At 35.7% G+C, this 19,176-nt stretch overlaps 1 protein-coding gene across 1 annotated transcript in view; it reads left to right on the top strand.

Annotated features, from left to right (window-relative positions):
* DMD (dystrophin) overlaps positions 1–19,176 on the top strand; it is a 2,372,918-nt gene that overhangs the window by 707,838 nt on the left and 1,645,904 nt on the right. Inside the window, exons 10-11 of the mRNA XM_004386236.2 lie at positions 13,458–13,646; positions 14,778–14,959. Coding sequence (XP_004386293.1) covers positions 13,458–13,646; positions 14,778–14,959 — 371 coding nt within the window. The remainder of the gene's footprint in view (positions 1–13,457; positions 13,647–14,777; positions 14,960–19,176) is intronic.

Here is a 19,176-nt window from a genome sequence, read left to right as displayed (position 1 = left end):
ATTTGTACACATTGTTCATGCTATGTTTTGGATGACACATGGTGCTGGTGGCATCCAGTGCACAGACAAGCCTAAAACCAAATAAGAAGCTTTCTAGATGACTCCTTTCACTGTGTATACTGTTTTTCTCCCGAAGAAACGATTTAGTTGTCATAAATCTTCCTTTGGAAAGCAGATTTTCAGTTTCTTGTCTTCACACTGAAAAATGGTCAATGTATTGGCAGTAAGTATTATATATCACTCACTGGCATGATATCTCTAAAGGTGGCCTATTATATGTTTAAAAAGAAAGGACTTTGAGTCCCGTAGTATGCCAAAATCTCAAGTCAATTCAATCAATATTTCAGACTATATAGTGGGGAAAAAAATCAATCAAGGCAAATTGCCATTGTATATATTAAATATCTTTGTGGATCCCATTTTGGTTAAATTTTCTGGTATCTGTAAATGCTTTGTTATATATGCTGCTGACAGGGAGCAAAATTAATTGTTTAGAATTTCAGCAGCCTTTCCTTTCTTAGCCTCAACTTTCTTGTTGAGGTGCTAATGAGCTGTGAAAAGGCCAAATGGAAGAGAAATAAGAGCACCAAATAATCCACACTCTGATAAACTACTCCTATGGTAATTGGCAGTTTACAGTTCTTCTGGAACATTGGGAAAAATAGCAATGTTGACCAAGTATATGGAACAACCCATGTTAATAACATTGTAAAAGAAGTTTACAAGGCAATCACAATCCTTTTAAACAAATGCCATGTGTGTACCTTCAGGCCTAGACACAATTTGATTATGTGAAAACTTTATAGGTCAGATTAAGCTGTGTTCCAGCTTTTTCTTAAATCAAGAGATTCGAAACAAACTTGTGACTGTTCCCCTTCTAGCTTAAATGAATGTCTTTTCTGTGATTTCTTATTTCCACAGATCAAACACATACCAGGCCTTCTCTTTCTGCTCGTTTGTACTATCTTTAAGTTGTCTTCATGTTCAGGTTTTTGACTGCCACCATATTTTAGTGTTCAGGGTTTAATTCATTACTATGGTTCATGTATGTGGCAATGATTATGCTTCCTTCCTACTGTACAATAAAATGCAGACAATGTATAAGCTATGTCTTTTTATTATATAAATAGTGATTTTTGTAAGAAACTTTTAAGATTATATAAATCAAGAAAATGGGAGATGATTCTACTTGAGAGTATTTTGAAACTATAATGAAACTTAAAAAAAAAAAAGTATCAATTATGTCACCATGTGAACAAAGAAGGCATTTTTTTCCTTGGGTTTCTTTCCCTTCCTATTTTTCAAAGGAGTGCAAACAGGTTGGAATATACGAATAGGCATGTTTTTAATTTTGACATATGTTCCAAGTTTGATTATATATCAACAACAATTCCCAGTGAGATTGTTGATACACATTTTATAGTGTGCATGTTTCATGGTCTGTATCTAAAATTTTAAGTATATAAGTATCTTTCAGTTATATTTTAGAGCATTGTGCTAATGGAGCTCATGATACATATTTTTTTCATGCCTATTGAGAATATGAAAATTATAGCCCAAAATGAATAAAGTTATAAAAATGTAAAATTGGTTGCAGAAGGGCCTAGGGGTGAGAGAGACTGGATGACTCAAATGAAATTTAGTAATAGTTCTGGGGGTGAAAAAGAGACATAATTATTATATTTATATAAAGTATGGTGCATTTTTCTATTTTAATTTTTAAATACAACTTTACAAATCCAGCTACCTCTTGGAGATATGTTTCTTTCCTTTGAGTTATTAAAAAAAATTCTGGAAGCACAAATAAAATGACAGATTCCATAAAGACAGACACTGAGTTCAAATCTCGTTTCTGCTCTTCATTAACTGTATAACCTTGGCCAACTTTCTAACCTCTATGACTCTGGGCTCCTTACTGTATAATGTAGACCATTTTCATCCCTTAAGCTGTGCAGTTAAATCACATAATTTAGTGGAGTACTTACATCATATCTAGCAAATAATAAACACTCAATGCATTCATTGTACTTTTGTTCTGATTATAAAATCTATAGGATTTTAGAGATTAAGATGGCACTATAGATTAAAGGGGCCCTGGTGGTACAGTGGTCAAGTGTTTGGCTGCTAACCAAAATGTCAGCAGTTCGAATCCACCAGGCGCTCCTTGGAAACCCAAAGGAGCAGTTCTACTTTGTCCTATAGGGTCGCTATAAGTTGGAATCGACTCAACGGCAACGTTTTTTTTTTCTTTTTTAATAGATTAAAGCATAGTCTACAAAGTAGGAGTCACTCACCTAGAATGTACCCAAGATGATCCACTGGGGGCTCTAAAAGAAAATATTTCTTTATGTCTGTCTAGGCCATGCAGAGGAATGGGATTAAATCTGGGGAGCAATTAGATTAATTAGCAATTAATGCAAAACCAAAACCAAGCCCGTTACCGTCAAGTCGATTACAACTCATAGTGACCTACAGGACAGAGTAGAACTGTCCCATAGGGTTTCTAGGGAGCAGCTAATGGATCCAACTGCCGACCTCTTGGTTCACAGCTGAGCTCTTAAGCACTGTGCCACCAGGACTCCAATAAGCAATTAGGGGGTGGCAAACTACAGCATCACAGACAAATCTGGCCTGCTACCTGCTTTTATAAATAGATTAGTTTCTAGGGCTGCCATAACAAAATGCCACATACTGGGTAGCTTATAAGAACATAAATTTATAGTCTCACAGTTTTGGAGGCTAGGAGTCTCAATTCAGGGTGTTGGCAGGGCCATGCCCTTTCTGAAGGCCTTAGCAGAAGATGCCTTCCTGTCTCTCCCAGCTTCTGGTAAACCCAAGTGTTCCTTGGCTTGCAGCTTTAGCATTATTCTGTTATGATAAGGTGTTCTTCCTCCTGTATGTCTGTCTATGTCTCTTCTCCTCTTTATAAAGACACCACTTGGATTGGATTAGGAATCGCCGTACTCCAGTATGACATCATGTTAACTTAACTGATAACATCTCCAAATACCGTATTCCCAAACAAGTTCATGCCTTCAGATACTCATGGTTGCCACTTAAACGTATCTTTTGGGGGGACATAATTCAATTCATATCAGTAAATAAAGTTTTATTGGAACCCGTCCATGCTCATTCACTTATGTATTTTCATGGATGCTTTTGCACTACAATGGTAGAGTCGAGTAGTTTCAACTGGCCTGAAGTAGACCGCAAAGCTGAAGATGTTTACTATCTGGCCCTTTACAGAAAAAAAATTGAGAACTCTTTTATTAGATAATAGATAGAAAGAATAAGATGCTGTATTGAATTAATGAAGTGAGGAGGAAAGGATGGTGGCAGGTGTAAATGCATGAATGTATTTTTTGAGGTGTACCATGATAAATTCTTATTTATTTATGTATGGACTTGTAGAATGAATGAATAAATAGCTAGGTTTACCATAAATAATAATTTATGAAATAAAGCAAATTTTAAGAAATGACCACATAGAAATACTAAGCGATCAGGTTTTTTTTTTTTTTCCTTCATATCTCACTGTTGAAGAGTTTATGCATGTTATAGTAAACTCTATAAGTCATTTTGGGGAGACATTGTTTAAGTGGCAGTATATCTGATTGTAGAAAATAATGAGTTGTCATGAGATACACATATTCAGTTTTGAAAATGGTTAGTAAGAAAAAAATTGCCTAAAACATTTTTATTTTGAATTTCTTTTATTTTAAAAGTATCACCCAATCAGTCATACTTGTTTTAGATATTTAAAAAAAAACTGATTTAAATATGTAAGAAATACAGGTAAGGATTACCCAGTAAGCAAGGTGAGCACATGCTTAGGGCATCAACAAATCAGAGGTACCAGTTGTGCAAAGTGAAGACCTACAGATGCAAAGTAGACAGGACACAAGGAAAAGTGAGTGCATAATAATGATTCAAGAAAGACTCGATTCATTATCTTTATTACATATGGAAGTAGATACTGTTCAGCAACTTAACTATGAAAAAATCATTGAAGAATTTGTAAGAGCAAAGAATAGAAATAAATGTTTTTAATTATAACATGTTAGAGATGAAAGATCTATCTAAAAACAAAATATAGTAATTTGTTATAATATTGTTTTCTGATCATTAAATTTTCTTTTATGACATCTTCTCATTTGTTCATTTGTGATTATAGCATTTATTATGAAATAAGAATCAAAACTGAAGTATGATCCATTTAAAGCAAAATTGGTGAAAGTCAATTTTTCGTTGTGGGAGATCAACAAAATTTTACACTGATTGCTGAAACAGCTAATTTAGTGAACTCATTTTCTTTGTTGTAGAATATGTGGAAGATTCTTTTCATAGACAATATGATATATAGTAAAAACCTTAGTACCCTGCATCCACTGAAAATTTTATAATCCAGTTCATTTCATTCTGCTAAGATGGCATACGCCGCTTTTGCTTTCAATTGCTAATATTATAGTCACATTTAAAAAGAAGTTACATCAAGATAGCTAAGACACACATACACGTATATATAGATGTATGTATATAACTCACATATCCTGTGTGAGTAAGCAGAGGAGGGGACACCACAGATTATCAGTGTTTAGGGTCCACATGTGCCTTAATCCAGCCCTGAAGAAATGGTGTTTTAACACCAGGTTTATTTGAATGTACATAAGATTGTTACATTTAGGGTTGAGGAAAATAACATTAGCGATTGACTTTGTCTTCTCAGATATTAACTGTCTTGTTTTAATGTTATTTTTAGAGAATCCCTGATTCTTTAAAATCTCAACTTGTATGAATATCAACTAAATAATGGCATTTTTAAAATTACTGAACTCCAAAACCAACCCATTGCCTTCTAGTCGATTCCAATTCATAGTGACCTTATAGGGCAGAGTAGAACTGCCCCATAGGGTTTCCAAGGCTGTAATCTTTACAGAAGCCTACTGTCTGGTCACTCTCCCAGGGAGCATCTGTTGAGTTTGAACTATTGACCTTTCAGTTAGCAGCCGAATGCTTAACCACTGCTCCACCAGGGCTCCTGTCGCATAATCAGTACCCCCCTTTTCCCATACCTCCCACACCTAGTAACCATTAATAAATAAACTTTGGTTTGTATACATTTGCCAGTTCTGTCTTTTTATATAAGTGAGGTCATACAATATTTGTCCTTTTGTGATTGACTTATTTTTTTCAGCATAATGTCTTCAAGCTCCATTCATGTTGTAGTATGTATCAAGACTTCATTTCTCTTACTGGCTGGGTAGTATTCCATTGTATGCATGCACCCCATTTTTTTAGTCTCTAGGAAGGAAGAAAGGACAAAAACGAGAACATATCTATTCCCTCTAATGTCTTGACAAACAAGTTGTATACATCCTGTCCCATGGCCAAAATTTGGTTACGTGCCACCCCTAACTGCAAGGAAGACTAGAAAATGTAGGTTGTGTCCTGGGAAGCCAAGGCGTCAACTAAGCTTTCTATTGCTATATAAGAAGTACAGAAGAACAAATATTGGAAGACTAACAGTCTTTGAAGGAACCCTGGTGGCTCAGTGGTTAAGTACTGGGCTGCTAACCAAAAGGTCGGCTGTTCTAACCCACTAGCCACTCCACAAGAGAAAGATGTGGCAGTCTGCTTCTATAAAGATTTATAGCCTTGAAAACCCTATGGGGCAGTTCTACTTTGTCTTATAGGGTCGCTGTGAGTCAGAATCGCCTCAACGGCAAAGGGGGATTGGGAACAGTCTTTGCCATGGTCAGTTTTTTCTAGGTATAAAGATGGATACTTTTGGTTCCAGAACCTTTTGTTTAATAGGTTTTTGGATGAGAATTAAACAACAACAAAATACACACATACACATACACATACACACATATGTTTAGGGATGATATACTTTTTGTTGTCTTGCCAGAGCACATTAAGCTCAATAAGAAATTTTTATGAGACATTCTGTAATAGTTAAGAACATGAACTTTGCTGACATTAACAAATGAAAGGCACATGATAAAACTGATAGAAAGTATAAGATTCCAACAGTGTACTTGGCACGTCTTCCTTTAGAAAGTACTAATGTTAGGAGCCCTGGTGGTGCAGTGGTTAAGAGCTCATCTGCTAGCCAAAAGGTTGGCAGTTTGAACCCACCAGCCACTCCTTGGAAACTCTAGGGGCAGTTCTACTCTGTCCTATAGGGTCACTACAAGTCAGAATCGACTCAATGGCAATGGGTTAATGTTAGCTTTATTTTCTATTGCCCCCTTCTTCAATGCGACATCAGAGTCTGTGTCTTGTAAACATCATTATGAGGTTTACATTTGATTTCTGACTCACCGACATAATGAAGCCCAGGTATTTTGTTAGTAGCTTCAAAAACCATTGATTCCAAATTTGTGAAAATGAAGAAAAGGAAAAATATACATTTTACATTATTTTTAAAGCAGTTAGATAAGGATATTTTTGTGAATGTGATATTTCATTGCTTTAAATTTTTCATTTCCCTTATTAAGAGAGATTTATCAAATTGGTGAAGATGTGTGATATGGAATCCAGCAACCTGGCTTTAAATCTTAGAACAACCAATTAACCACTGTGTGATCTTTGACAAGTTACTTAATTTTTCGGCTCCCATTTCCTCACCCTACTATTCTCTGCCATCATGACCTGTTGTGATGAAGAACAATATAATGCACGTTAAGTGTTTAGCAAATTGACTGACACTAAAGACCCAATAAATAATGAGAGTTGTTGCTGTTGCTGTTATATGGGTAGTTGTGGTGGCAGTGGTGGTTGTTTTAATATTGCTCTAACATCAGGCCATAATTTTTCTTCAGCTCTCATTAGGGCTTAATTTTGAACTGAATTTCAGGCACAAGCAATATTAAAAATCACCTGTTTAATGGTATCATTAGATTGAATGTCAGGTAAACTGTTGCATGATAGATTAATTTCTCATAAATCACTTCAGTAATCATTTTTCATACTTTGAATAATACCCTGGTTTACATGTTATATCTCAGGAACCACAGTGGAAATGTGGCAAGAATATTTCCAGATGCTAATCCTCGTTCCTCTGAAACGCTATTCTGTTACTTAGTAAAAGAACCACTTGGTTATCTCTCTGTAATCCTTTAGCTCTAAAATAATCTTTCACTGAGGGATAAAAAGATTATAGAATACACCAAAAAAGTCACCATCCATGCGTTGGCTTAGACTATAAAAAAGAAATATGACACATTTGAAGGAACTAAGAACAATAAAATTTTCAAATGTTCTTGAAGAATTTATATATTCAAGAACAATAAAACTTTTTTTATCCAGGTTAAAGCTTGTATCACATTTTAAAGCTGAATTTGGGGACTGTTGCCAAAGTAGATCAGTTTCATCAGCAATATAAAACTGTGCAGCGATAGATTGTGCCCACTGGAAACGTCCCAGCTATTTTTGTAAGAGCTTTGTGGTTTCCTGGATTGCTGCTTTCACTACCTGTACGTAGCCATTTGATGACTTATCTCAGTTTGATTTGCCAAAATCATGCTTCTAAAAATATACACAGCTCATTCAACTGTGTTTCCTCATAAAAATCATTTGCCATTTCAATGAACATTGGTCCCCAAATGCAAGCATTGCAGAGTGTTTCGTGAAAACTAATATGTGCTTAGCATTTTATGTGCATTGTCTCGTGTAATCTTTCCAACAATCCTACGGAGATACATTTTTATTTTCCTTGTTTTATAGAGGAGGAAAGTGGAACACAGAGAGTTTAAATATCTTAATCAAGATATCGTACCCATAGCAGATAGTAAACTGGGTTTTTAGAAATACTTATGTATGGACTAGTATCAAGGCTATCGCTCTATATTTTATGATGACAATTTCTGTTACTAAACATTTTCACCAGGCTTTTGCCCTGGACTTTGCAGGGCTCTCACACGTAGTCATTTGTCTTCCCTCCTTATTTTATTTTATTTTTCGTTTCCACTCCTCCACCTTTATGCATTAGCAATGTCTTCAAGGAACATAGGTGATACAATCTAATAATTCTTCACACAAAAGGACAGTAATTAAGCCTCTGAAGTTGTGTGGATAATGTTGAATAAATTTTAAAAGTGTTCTTAATTTTGAAAGCAAACAGAATTGCTTCACACATTCATTGTTATGTCTCTCCACTGAATCATTATTTGCCCAATGTACTGCAGAGAAACATAAACTACTGTGATAAAGATAGAAATTAGAATAAAATTGGAGAGTTGGGGAAAAAATAGTTCCAGTTCAAGATATTGGCATCTCCACTCATGAAAGTGTTCGTGACTGCTTTTGTTATGCACAGATTTTCTTCTGTACAAAGTGAAGATCGAGTTTCCTAGAAAATTTCCTTTGATGCCATGATACGTATGAACTATCCACATGCTCTGGTGCAATATGAAGTTCTATGACAATGAAAACGTATTTTCAAGTGATAACTCTAAAAGCATAACTTTCCTTATATATCTTTCTTTGTTTCTCAATTCTCTGTTAAAATGAATTAATAAAAATGTGTTTTCTTCCAAGGGCTCTACTGAAAATAGTGAATTTCTGTAATTCTTCTTTCATGAGTTTACCTGTTCTGAAATTCTAGAACCATTTCCAATCCTGTTTCATCAACTGCAGAAAAAACAGAACAAAACAAAATTTACATCTTGACTAAGTACACATTTACAAATGTTCATTCATGTACATATATGTGCACGTCTGAAACAAAGGTTCACCAAGCAATACTAAGCCTAATCTTTAAGTGACATAGACTGATATTCTTGTTTCTATTACATACAAAAATTCCTGTCCATTCCCAACTAAAATGATTTCATGAATCACTGATGGATCATGATTTGCAGTCTGAAAAACAAAAGTTTGAGAAAGAATTACTCAGAGTCCAGCTGACAATTTTTATCATAATTATATTCACATACATATAATGCATATATATATGAATTTATTAGTATAAATAGTGATTGAGTAATTTATGCAATTTTGCACAGTTAATTCATGTTTGAATTTAGTTTTAATAAGAGCTGCATTTTTGCAAAGCTTTTGTTTCATGAACCTCCCCAACCAAAACATTTAGATTCAGAATTTATGTGTACTAGACATAATGTCCTTGTGTGTAAGGATTTGTCTTTTTAAATTTTCTCTAAAAATTAAGTGTATAAATATCAGTAAATCATAAAGTGTTTAATATTTTATTCACATTTCACCAGTGGATAAAATATGGTGTTATGTTACTTGAATAATCGTGTTTACAGTTTATTATTTGGAGATTATTTGAACTTAAAATCTTTAATGATTTTTAATGAACTCTTAAATAGGAACTAGGTCGGGTTTCACGTTTCACAGAGGGCAGATTTAAATAATTGACATTTCTCTTTTATGTTTTTTGAGTCTTTATTTTATACAACAGTTACATATTTGGCTCCTGAAATTTGAACAGCGACTTAAGAGGGTAACATTGGGACAGATTATGTTTTAAAATGGCTCTTTTGTATACAGGAATCTAATAATAATTACAGCTATTACATACTTTATTGAGTTCTTACTCAAGGTCAGGCATTCTGCCAAGTACTTTATCTATTCTCCTTTAATTCTTATGCAATATTATAAGGAGAATATTATTGTTCCCATTTTACATAGAAGGACAGTAAGGCTTATGATCTATAGGCTATATAACTCCTAGGATCACAAGACCTTAGGTCACGGTCAAGATTTATATTCAGACTGTTTCCCTTTAATGTCCCGGGTTTAACACCCATGTTCTACTGTACATAATAAACCTCTCATTTTTTTTCACCTGTAACATGGAGATGGAAAAAATGTCCAGGATTTGATTGCAGTTTTTTTTTCTTCACCTACACACAGGGCTGGCTACATCTTTTGTGGAGCCCTGTATAAAATGAAAATGCAAAGGCTCTTATTCAAAAAGCAGGAAAAATAAGCTATTAAAATTACTAAAACATAAAACTGTTTCCTTTATTACATGGTCTCTCTCTTGACTTGGCATGCTATTTTTTATTTGCTATTTCATGTCATTCTAAGTAAAGAAAAAAATGAAATTTTCGATTATTAGAGTTACTTTTACCATTTGTCATTACATTGTGCAATGCCAGTTTTAAATAAAAATATAAGAGCATTTAATGCATATGCAGAATCACTGATCTTGCACAATTCCTATTCTGTAGTTCATGCATGCATATGTGTTTTGTTTTTTACCAGAAAATGGAAATAGTGCACACAACTCAGTCAGCTATTTTGATTTCACTTTTTAATATGTGCACATTCTACAAATACTCTCTACCTGCAGCTGACTGATGAGCAAGGAAGGACTGAAAGGAAAAGGAACTATGGTTTGCCCTATCTTTCCCTTTCTTCCATGTCATCAGTTTCAGCATAACTGGTTGGCTAATAAAGGAAAGTAACATGAGCAAGAAAGGATATGGTAGGGTTCTTTGGTCATCTGTGTTTTTTTAAAGCTGCCTTCTTTCTGTATTTGAAGCAAGTTCTGGTTTAAACAGAAAATGTGGCTTCTCAGGGCTTACTCAGTTGTAGACGTAAAATCTTGTACTGGCTTTGAGTCTTGCTAAATGCTCACACATTGTGGATGCACCAGAATTTTGTTCTTCTGGGTCACCGAAACCACTAATGGGGTAGACACACATATTGCACTTATCTACTGTGCTCACGTAAATACTCCATTGTCCTTTGAACTTCAATTACAAAACCCAAGTTCAAAGATAAAATTAAGAGTTCCAAGATGGGATCAGGAGAGCATCAAACCAAGAGCAAGGCTCTTCTGAGCAGAGGGTCCTGAGTAACTAACTGCCCAGGCTGCATGTCCATGAAGCTGACCCTGCCTGCACACATCTCTTATGCTAACATTTTGTGACTTTTTCCCACTAATGTTGACTTTGATATTTACTATTACCAGTATTTAGGGATGGAGAGAGAGGCTACGCCATGGACCTATGGCCTTCAGAAATTGTATTGGTCTTGGGGGTCCCATATGTATGCCCCGATGGGACATTGATTCTGTGTTTGAGATTGTAGAGCTGGGTGCTTGACTTATCAGGATGAGATATTTATCCCAGTTCTCCATAAACGGGTAAAAAGTGTGTCATTTGATGGAAAGATCACACCAAAGAGTGCCACTATGCTTTGTCATCTTAAAGCATTTGACAATTGGGGAAAATTTACAATATTAAAGTTTCTCAAAATTGGAGCATTTATCAGAAGAGCACAACTAAGCTGGTGCTGGCAGTTGAGTGGGATATGGCCCATCATCGAGAGAGAATGGAAATGCAAGTGAGATATGTCAGGGGAGACCCCTCAACATTTAAATTTGCTTTAGGCAAGATCATGAACCCTCCCAATTAGATTCTGGATTTTCTCCACTGCCTTTTGTTTCCTTTGCACAACCCTGGTGTTAAGAGCCAGTGCTTGCTCGGTCATATGGTAGTTCTATGTTTAACTTTTTGAGGAACCTCCAAATTGTTTTCCATAGAGGCTGTACCATTCTGTATTCCCACCAGCAATGGATAAGGCTTCCAAGTTCTCCAGATCCACGCCAACATTTGTTATTTTCAGTTTTTTTTTTTTTTTTTAATCTTAGCCATTCTAATGTTAGTGAAGTGTGGTAGAAACTTTGGCAATGATTATGAGTGATGGTTGCACAGCATGATTAATGCAACTGATATCATTAAATCGTACACCTGAAAAATGTTGAGTTGGCAAATGTTGTGTTATATATATGCATATTATATATATATATATATATATATATAAATATGTATCTATATTTTACAACAATTAAAAATAAAGAAAAACCAATGTTTGCTTGATATCTTTGGGTTACAAAGAAGATTCCTCTCCACATCTTTTTTCAATAATTTTTGCTCTGCTTAACTCCATCAACAGTTTGCCTATGTCCCTTACCTCAGCAGGACACTCTCTTGAGTGTGATCCTTCTTAGAGTTTCTTAAGCCCAACAGCCTTGCCCAAAGAAAAAACTGATGCAGACTTGCCTTATTTGGTCAAGTGTTTGTTCTTGCTATTTGCCCTAATTTAAAGCAGCAGATTCATATCAGGTTATCCCAAGAGCTCTTTCCTGTCACTTGAGAGCACTGGCCCTATAGCTTCTGAATCTGTGCAAACACAGGGCCTGGTTTAGCGATCAATATCCCATCCTAGAAATTACCCTACCCTCTTCAGATAATTCTCTTGAAGTCTCCATCACTTGGCTTGAGGTTGGAAGGAAGTGTGGACATGAATAGAACTCCAGCCATTCCAGAGAAATCCTATCTTCCTGCTTTCTCCAATCAATACCCTTATTTCCTTTTATACGCCTTTAAACTGAGCAGTGGATTAAGGGTTGCAGGACCTGTTTTGTGGTCACCTCTTAGCAATTGCTTCATAAGTGGCCTGAATTCTCTCTTTAAAATTATGGGCACTTTGTTCCCTTTGTTCTCAGCTTTAGGGTCCCAGAAAAAATTCTGAGACAACTGTTGGGAATTCTCACTAAACATCCTGCTAATTGTATTTACTTATCGGGTAGTAGATATATCATAATTTACTTCTCCTAAATTAGTGTTTTGCTGCATAAACCATAACCAGTTGCTGTGAAATCAATTCTGACTCATGATGACACCATGTGTGTCAGAGTAAAATTGTGCTCCATAGGGCTTTAAATGGCTGATTTTTTTTTGAAGTAGATCGTCAGGCCTTTCTTCCAAGTTGTCCCTTGGTGGACTCAAACCTCCAACCTTCTGTTTAGCGGCTGAGCACGTTAACCATTTGCACCACCCAGTGATTCCACTTAAAACATAGCCTTCTGGAAATATAGGGTAAATCCATTCAAATTGTTATTCAGTTAGAAATTCCACACTTGTGCAGACCAGGTAGCCTTTTTTAAATTTATCCCTCACAACTACTTATTTTCATACTAATAACTACTGGTCTATCAACTTTCTGAACTATTTCATTATCTATACAGGGCCTCTCAGGAAGAGATATTTCCTTTTTTTATAATTTTCTTTTAATGCCATTGCAAAAGTGTATTAAAATAATACCAATAATGTATATATGAAGGTTTGAAAATATGAGCTGAAAAATAACTACCCATGGATGAAAACTCATAGCATTTAAAAGGCAACATGATGAGATGTTGTAATAATTCACTCTTTAGAGTAATCCAAAAGAGCTTTAATAAAATATTAATTTGGTGTGTGGATTTCATCTGCCTTTTGAGAACATGCATGTGTATTTGTGAGGATGTTAAAATGCAGTCTCCCTATTGGATGTGTCTGCTGTTCATGTCGTGGATAATGCAAGTGGACATTTCTAGCATTTTGAATATTTCATTCGATTTATCATTTAATGTACTGGAACAGTCTGCAAAGATACTAATTGTATAACACCCAATTTGTTTTATTGTTCAGCATGTGGAAGCTCCTGAAGATAAGTCATCTGGCAGTTCACTGATGGAAACTGAAGTAAACCTGGACAGTTACCAAACAGCTTTAGAAGAAGTACTCTCATGGCTTCTTTCTGCTGAGGACACACTGCAAGCACAAGGAGAGATTTCTAATGACGTAGAAGAAGTGAAAGAACAATTTCATATTCATGAGGTAAAGCAAAGCATCGCTTTATAAAACAAAGCACATGATTTATCATAATCACAAGTCAGTTTGTGGTCTCAATTATTATATAAGATCCTTGTATTTTGGTAACGGTGACCCCATGTGTGTAGAGTGGAACTGAACTCCATAAGGTTTTCAAGGCTGTGAACTTTTGGAAGGAGCTTGCCAGGTCTTTCTTTCAAGGTACCTCTGGGTGAGTTCAAATCACTGACCTTGAATCGACTTGATGGCAGCAGATTTGGTTTTTTGGTATATTTTGGTAATATAGTTTTTATTTTGAGATGGAAACAAATGAATGTTCATCAGATGTACTTGGGATTCCAGCAGCCAACGTTTGAAGTTCTCTTTTGGAGAACAACCCTTGAAGGTGCAGAAAGCTTTTTTTGCCAATGACTTATCTCTAGAATAACATGAAAGGTCAATTCCCTTGTCTTGGGTCAAGACAATGCTAAGGCATAACTTACATTCCAGAGTACCCATGTGGTATCATGCTTAACTATTCTCAGTGGGAGACTTTTCCTGACATCACTCCTTTACTTAGCTTCTTCTCCTTCCCTGTCCTGTTTCCTGCTTCTCTTGCTCCCTTACTGGTTTATCTGGGAGCTCTTCCTTAATAAATCATTTGCACAAAAATACTAATCTCAGGGTCTGCTTCCACAGTAAGTGTCCTAATGCAATATTATTATAGTTGTTAGCTGCCCTTGAGTTGGTTCCTGACTCATGTTGACCTTATGCACAAATGAACGAAGTGCTGCCCGATCCTGCGCCATCCCCATGATCGGTTGTGGATCAGACCTCTGCAATCCATAGGGTTTTCATTGGCTGATTTTCTGAAGTAAATCACCCCCAGTTTATTCCTAGTCCCTCTAAATCTGAAAGCTCTGCTGAAAGCTATTCAGTATCATAGCATCACTCAAGCCTCTAGTGACCCAAACTTGAGTCTAACTTCCCTTGATTCTTACTAAAAACGGTATCAGGTTTCTTTAAATAAAAACTAAAATACTTTACTGGGAATATATTTTAAATGCACTATAATTTTTCAAATTGCAAAAAAAAAATTAAAATCATAATGATTTACTGAAAGTGTTAATTACTATTGTGAACTTCTTTTCCTGTCAGGGGTACATGATGGATTTAACATCCCACCAGGGATGGGTTGGTAATGTTCTCCAATTGGGAAGTCAGCTCATTGGAACGGGGAAATTATCAGAAGATGAAGAAAGCGAAGTACAAGAACAAATGAATCTCTTAAATTCACGTTGGGAGTGCCTCAGGGTAGCTAGCATGGAAAAGCAAAGCAAGTAAGTATTTGTTTTTAATTAAGACAAATGGTGAGTTATTGGAATGCTACTATTATTTTGATGTGGCTGCTGAGTTAAATTAGGATTCTCAGTTGGTTTTAAACCCGTGAAGCTCACCTTCAAGGGGCGTTTCAGTTGGATTATTATATCTATCACATTTTTGTTATCACTTTTGTAATTGGAGCGAGGATGTTGGATAGGTGGATCATTAGCTACAGAACTATGGTGTTAGAGTTGCCCAATTTTTTGCCATAGTTAATATTCTCTCCATTTTCTCTGAAAATTAAACTGTGAACATAGATGACACGGAAGCATGCCCAGTAAACCATTTCTATAAAATCACCTATTAGTTACAGTTGACAGAGAACAACTCTTCTGAAGGAAGAGCCCTTGACAATATTACAGATTTTTTCATCTGTTCATGTAAATTCTCTTGAAAAAAAATATTTCTCATCTGTGTTTGGGAATCCTTATTCAAGCACTGCATGGCTGTGAATTATTTTAAGAATATATATTGAGTTAATCAAAAAATAATTTCAGACATTTCTGAAAATGGCATGTTTCTTATAAAGGCAACAAGTAGATCTCATCATTCTGGATGTGTTGCTTTGTTTTAGATTGTTAGGTGTGTGTATTCATGTAGAGCCTATCGAGACCAGATAGATTTATTTTTAAATGAGAAGGAATGAAGTGCCAACTATGGATTTGAATATATTTAACTAAAGAAATTGTCCAAGAGCCTTAAGTTTACTTGGCTATTATTTATGAAGATTAAAAACCTTTAAAATAGAACCAAAGAAACTCATTAGATATGCTGGGAGGATTGCTATTCGGTACTAAATTATAATGTGACAATAGGGAAAGGGGAGCACATTTTTAAACTCACATATTCTGAAAGAATAAATAAGGCATGTATGAGATAGAGTTTTCACAAATATATCTGTATTCCAAACCAGAAGGTACTTGTCTGTGCATACTGATTTCTTCCCCCTGCTGTGAGATCATTTTGATGATTGTAACTAATCCTGGAAGTGAGAGTTATAATAGTCAATATTATAACTATTGAGTTATAACACCCAATATGCTCATAAGTCAAGTAATTTATTCCACACATTTATCATCATAAATCTTAAGATATAGAGACTCCTACTTTTGGTCATATACCAACTCTCTTCAGGTTAGAACTTCTATTTACACCTATTTGTGCAAGTTAAATAAGAGAACTTCAGACTAAATGAGAAAGCCTTTAAAGCCCAGCCTCCTCTTTTACTGCCCATCCCATAGTAGCACCATGTTGTCGTGGTTAGGTGCCATCGGGTCTTTGCTTCTAAGGAGCATTCTGGCTGTACTTCTTCCAAGACAGATTTGCTCCTTCCTCTGGCAGTCCATGCTATTTTCAATATTCTTCGCCAACACCATATTTCAAAGGCTCCAATCCTTCTTCGGTCTTCCTTATTCATTGCCCAGCTTTCACATGCATATGAGGCAACTGAAAATACCATGGCTTGGGTCAGGCACACCTTAGTCTTCAAAGTGACATCTTTGTTTTTTAACACTTTAAAGAGGCCTTTTGCAGCAGATTTGCCCAATGCAAATAGTAGCACCATATTCTTTGTTTTTGTACACTTGATTTCCCCAACTTCTTCCTCTTCCACTTTTCAAAAGGATTAACACCTTAGCGTTAATTACTCATAGTAGTTAATTAATTCATTGCGATTTGAGCTGAGCTGCAAAAAAAAATGTGAAATCAAATTGAAATTAAAATTCCAAGTCCTTTATCTGTTACTATAACACTAAGAAAACATTTTTAAAAATTCCCTTGTTAAAGGAATATCTGTCATTAGATGATAGGCTATATACACACACACATATACATACAGTGTCTGTGTGTGTGTATGTGTGTAATCTTCTCACCCCCATTCCACTGGGTGATGGGAAGCCTAAAGTGGTAATATCAATACTTTGCTAAGATTGACATAAAGAATTTGTTTGTCCTTAGGGAAGATTCATAGATGTTGGGCTGTGTTCAAGCTTTCAGAGTGATTATCAAGAAGGCAAGGGCAGCCCTTCAGCTGACATAGCTTTTTTCTAAAACATCTTATAATAGAGTTTTAAAAATGAGACAATAACATGGAAACACTTACAGCACATAGTCTTTTCTGGAGAACTTGTTGAAATACACATACACAAAGTAGGATTTCAGTAAAGCAAATTCAGAAAGCTTATGGGAATTTGTAAATAACAGTGACTCTTCCATACCACTTTCACTAACTTTGCAAGTGTTCATGAATAAAACCTATTAAATTCTAAATGAAATAAGACGTTATGCAAACTATGCTGGACCTGATTTGTGACAGATTTTTTTTTTTTGAAGGAAACAAAAAAATAATTATCACAAGAGGATGTTGTCAGTATTTAACAAATACAACCTGTTTAGTTTCTATTATCATGGCCATGGTGATGGTTAGCTTCATTTTGGCACATTATCTGTCACTTCCAAACATTATATGGTTACTTTGGAGTAGGGAGGTATAGTAAATGGCTAGTAAATAAAAATGGATTAGTCCACACTTCTTATTGCTCTCTCAAAAAGACAGGGTGTAGATAGACCCATTCAGAAGCCATTATGCCTGCTTAAGCCTAGGTTTAATGACAAAAACCAAAAAAAACCAAACCCACTGCCGTCAAGTAGATTCCAACTCATAGCGACCCTATACGATAGAGTAGAACTGCCCCATAGGGTTTCCAAGGCTGTAAATCTTTATGGAAGCAGACTGTCACATCTTTCTCCTATAGAGCAGCTGGTGAGTTCAAACCACCAGCCTTTTGGTTAGCAGCCGAATGCTTTAACCACTGTGCCACCAGGGCTCCCTCATTTAATGACAAGGGGAAGATAATTAAGGTCTGTCTAGTCATATTAGGAAGGAGCCCTGGTTGTGCAATGGTTAACCACTCAGATGCTAACTGAAAGGTTGGTAATTTGAATTCACCAGTGGCTCCACGTGAGAAAACACCTGGTGATCTGCTCCCATAAAGATTATAGCCTAGGAAACCCTATATGGCAATTCTACTTTGTCATATAGGGTCACTATGAGTCAGAATTGACTCAACAACACACACCACAAAACAACAGTCATATTAGGTATAACCAAAGACATTCAAGAATTCTTAGGTTGATAGCTTATATGAGAAGTAGAAGAATGGAATGCAGACATGCTTGTAAATAAAATTTATGAGCATTTGTCCTTTCTAATTATAAGTACCACCTACCAATCTTACCAACAATTCAATTATAAAAAAATAAAAATAAATACTTTTATTTTAACTGCCAGTCTCTTCTCATTCTGAGATTTACAAGCTGTCACCTGTTTCAAGTGAATAAGTCCATGTCTCAATCTATTTTACATAGACTAAAGATGTTGATCTGTCATCTTCTGCCAGTTCCTCCAAACTCATCTTTTGATGACATGTCTTTATCTGACCATTGGCTGTTGAGATTCTATTTTCCTTGCTATATCCATCTTACGTGAGCACATTGCTCCAGGTCTAGTTGTTGTTATCACTATCGCTTTTCATACTCACTCATTTGTTAATTTAATTCTCAAATACTTACGGACAAATTATTCTGTGGCAGGCTCTGTAGTAGGTTCTGTGGATGCAAAGCTGACAAGAACTGAATGACTGGCTGATAGTACAGTGTACCTCTCCCACATAAACTCAGTCACCCCATGATATCCTTCCTAGACATGAATTGATGATGTAGTGAAAGCTAATATAATAAAGAGGTTTGTTTAAGACGTTTCTAGCCACAAACTATTTTGACACCACCACGCTAATATTGGTTAATTACAAATCTTTAACAACGTATATGAGATTTAAATGAGAGAATTAAGTACCATTGATTTCATAATTAAAATAATGAAAACAAGACAATGTCTCTTGACATGCTTGAGTTAGAAACCTTAAGAAGAGTAGGGTACATAAATTTGGGGGGGTTGCTTTGTTTTGTTATGTGGAATATCCTTAGGGTGGTGGGAGGCGAAGGGAATGGAAGAAAAAGACAAAACCTCCAACTGTGAAAGTACAAGAAGACAACTGGCATAGGAACAACAGAAGATTTTCTTCTCGAGACTTCCGGCAAGATGGCGCTCTAGGCAGAAACACCACGCCGTCCCTCCACAACAAAGATCCGAAAAACTAAGCCAAACAGAGAATCA

The sequence above is a fragment of the Trichechus manatus genome, unplaced genomic scaffold, assembly GCF_000243295.1.
Source record: "Trichechus manatus latirostris isolate Lorelei unplaced genomic scaffold, TriManLat1.0 scaffold00159, whole genome shotgun sequence".
In the NCBI taxonomy this organism is placed as follows: domain Eukaryota; kingdom Metazoa; phylum Chordata; class Mammalia; order Sirenia; family Trichechidae; genus Trichechus; species Trichechus manatus.
This window is presented reverse-complemented; position numbering and strand designations above follow the sequence as displayed.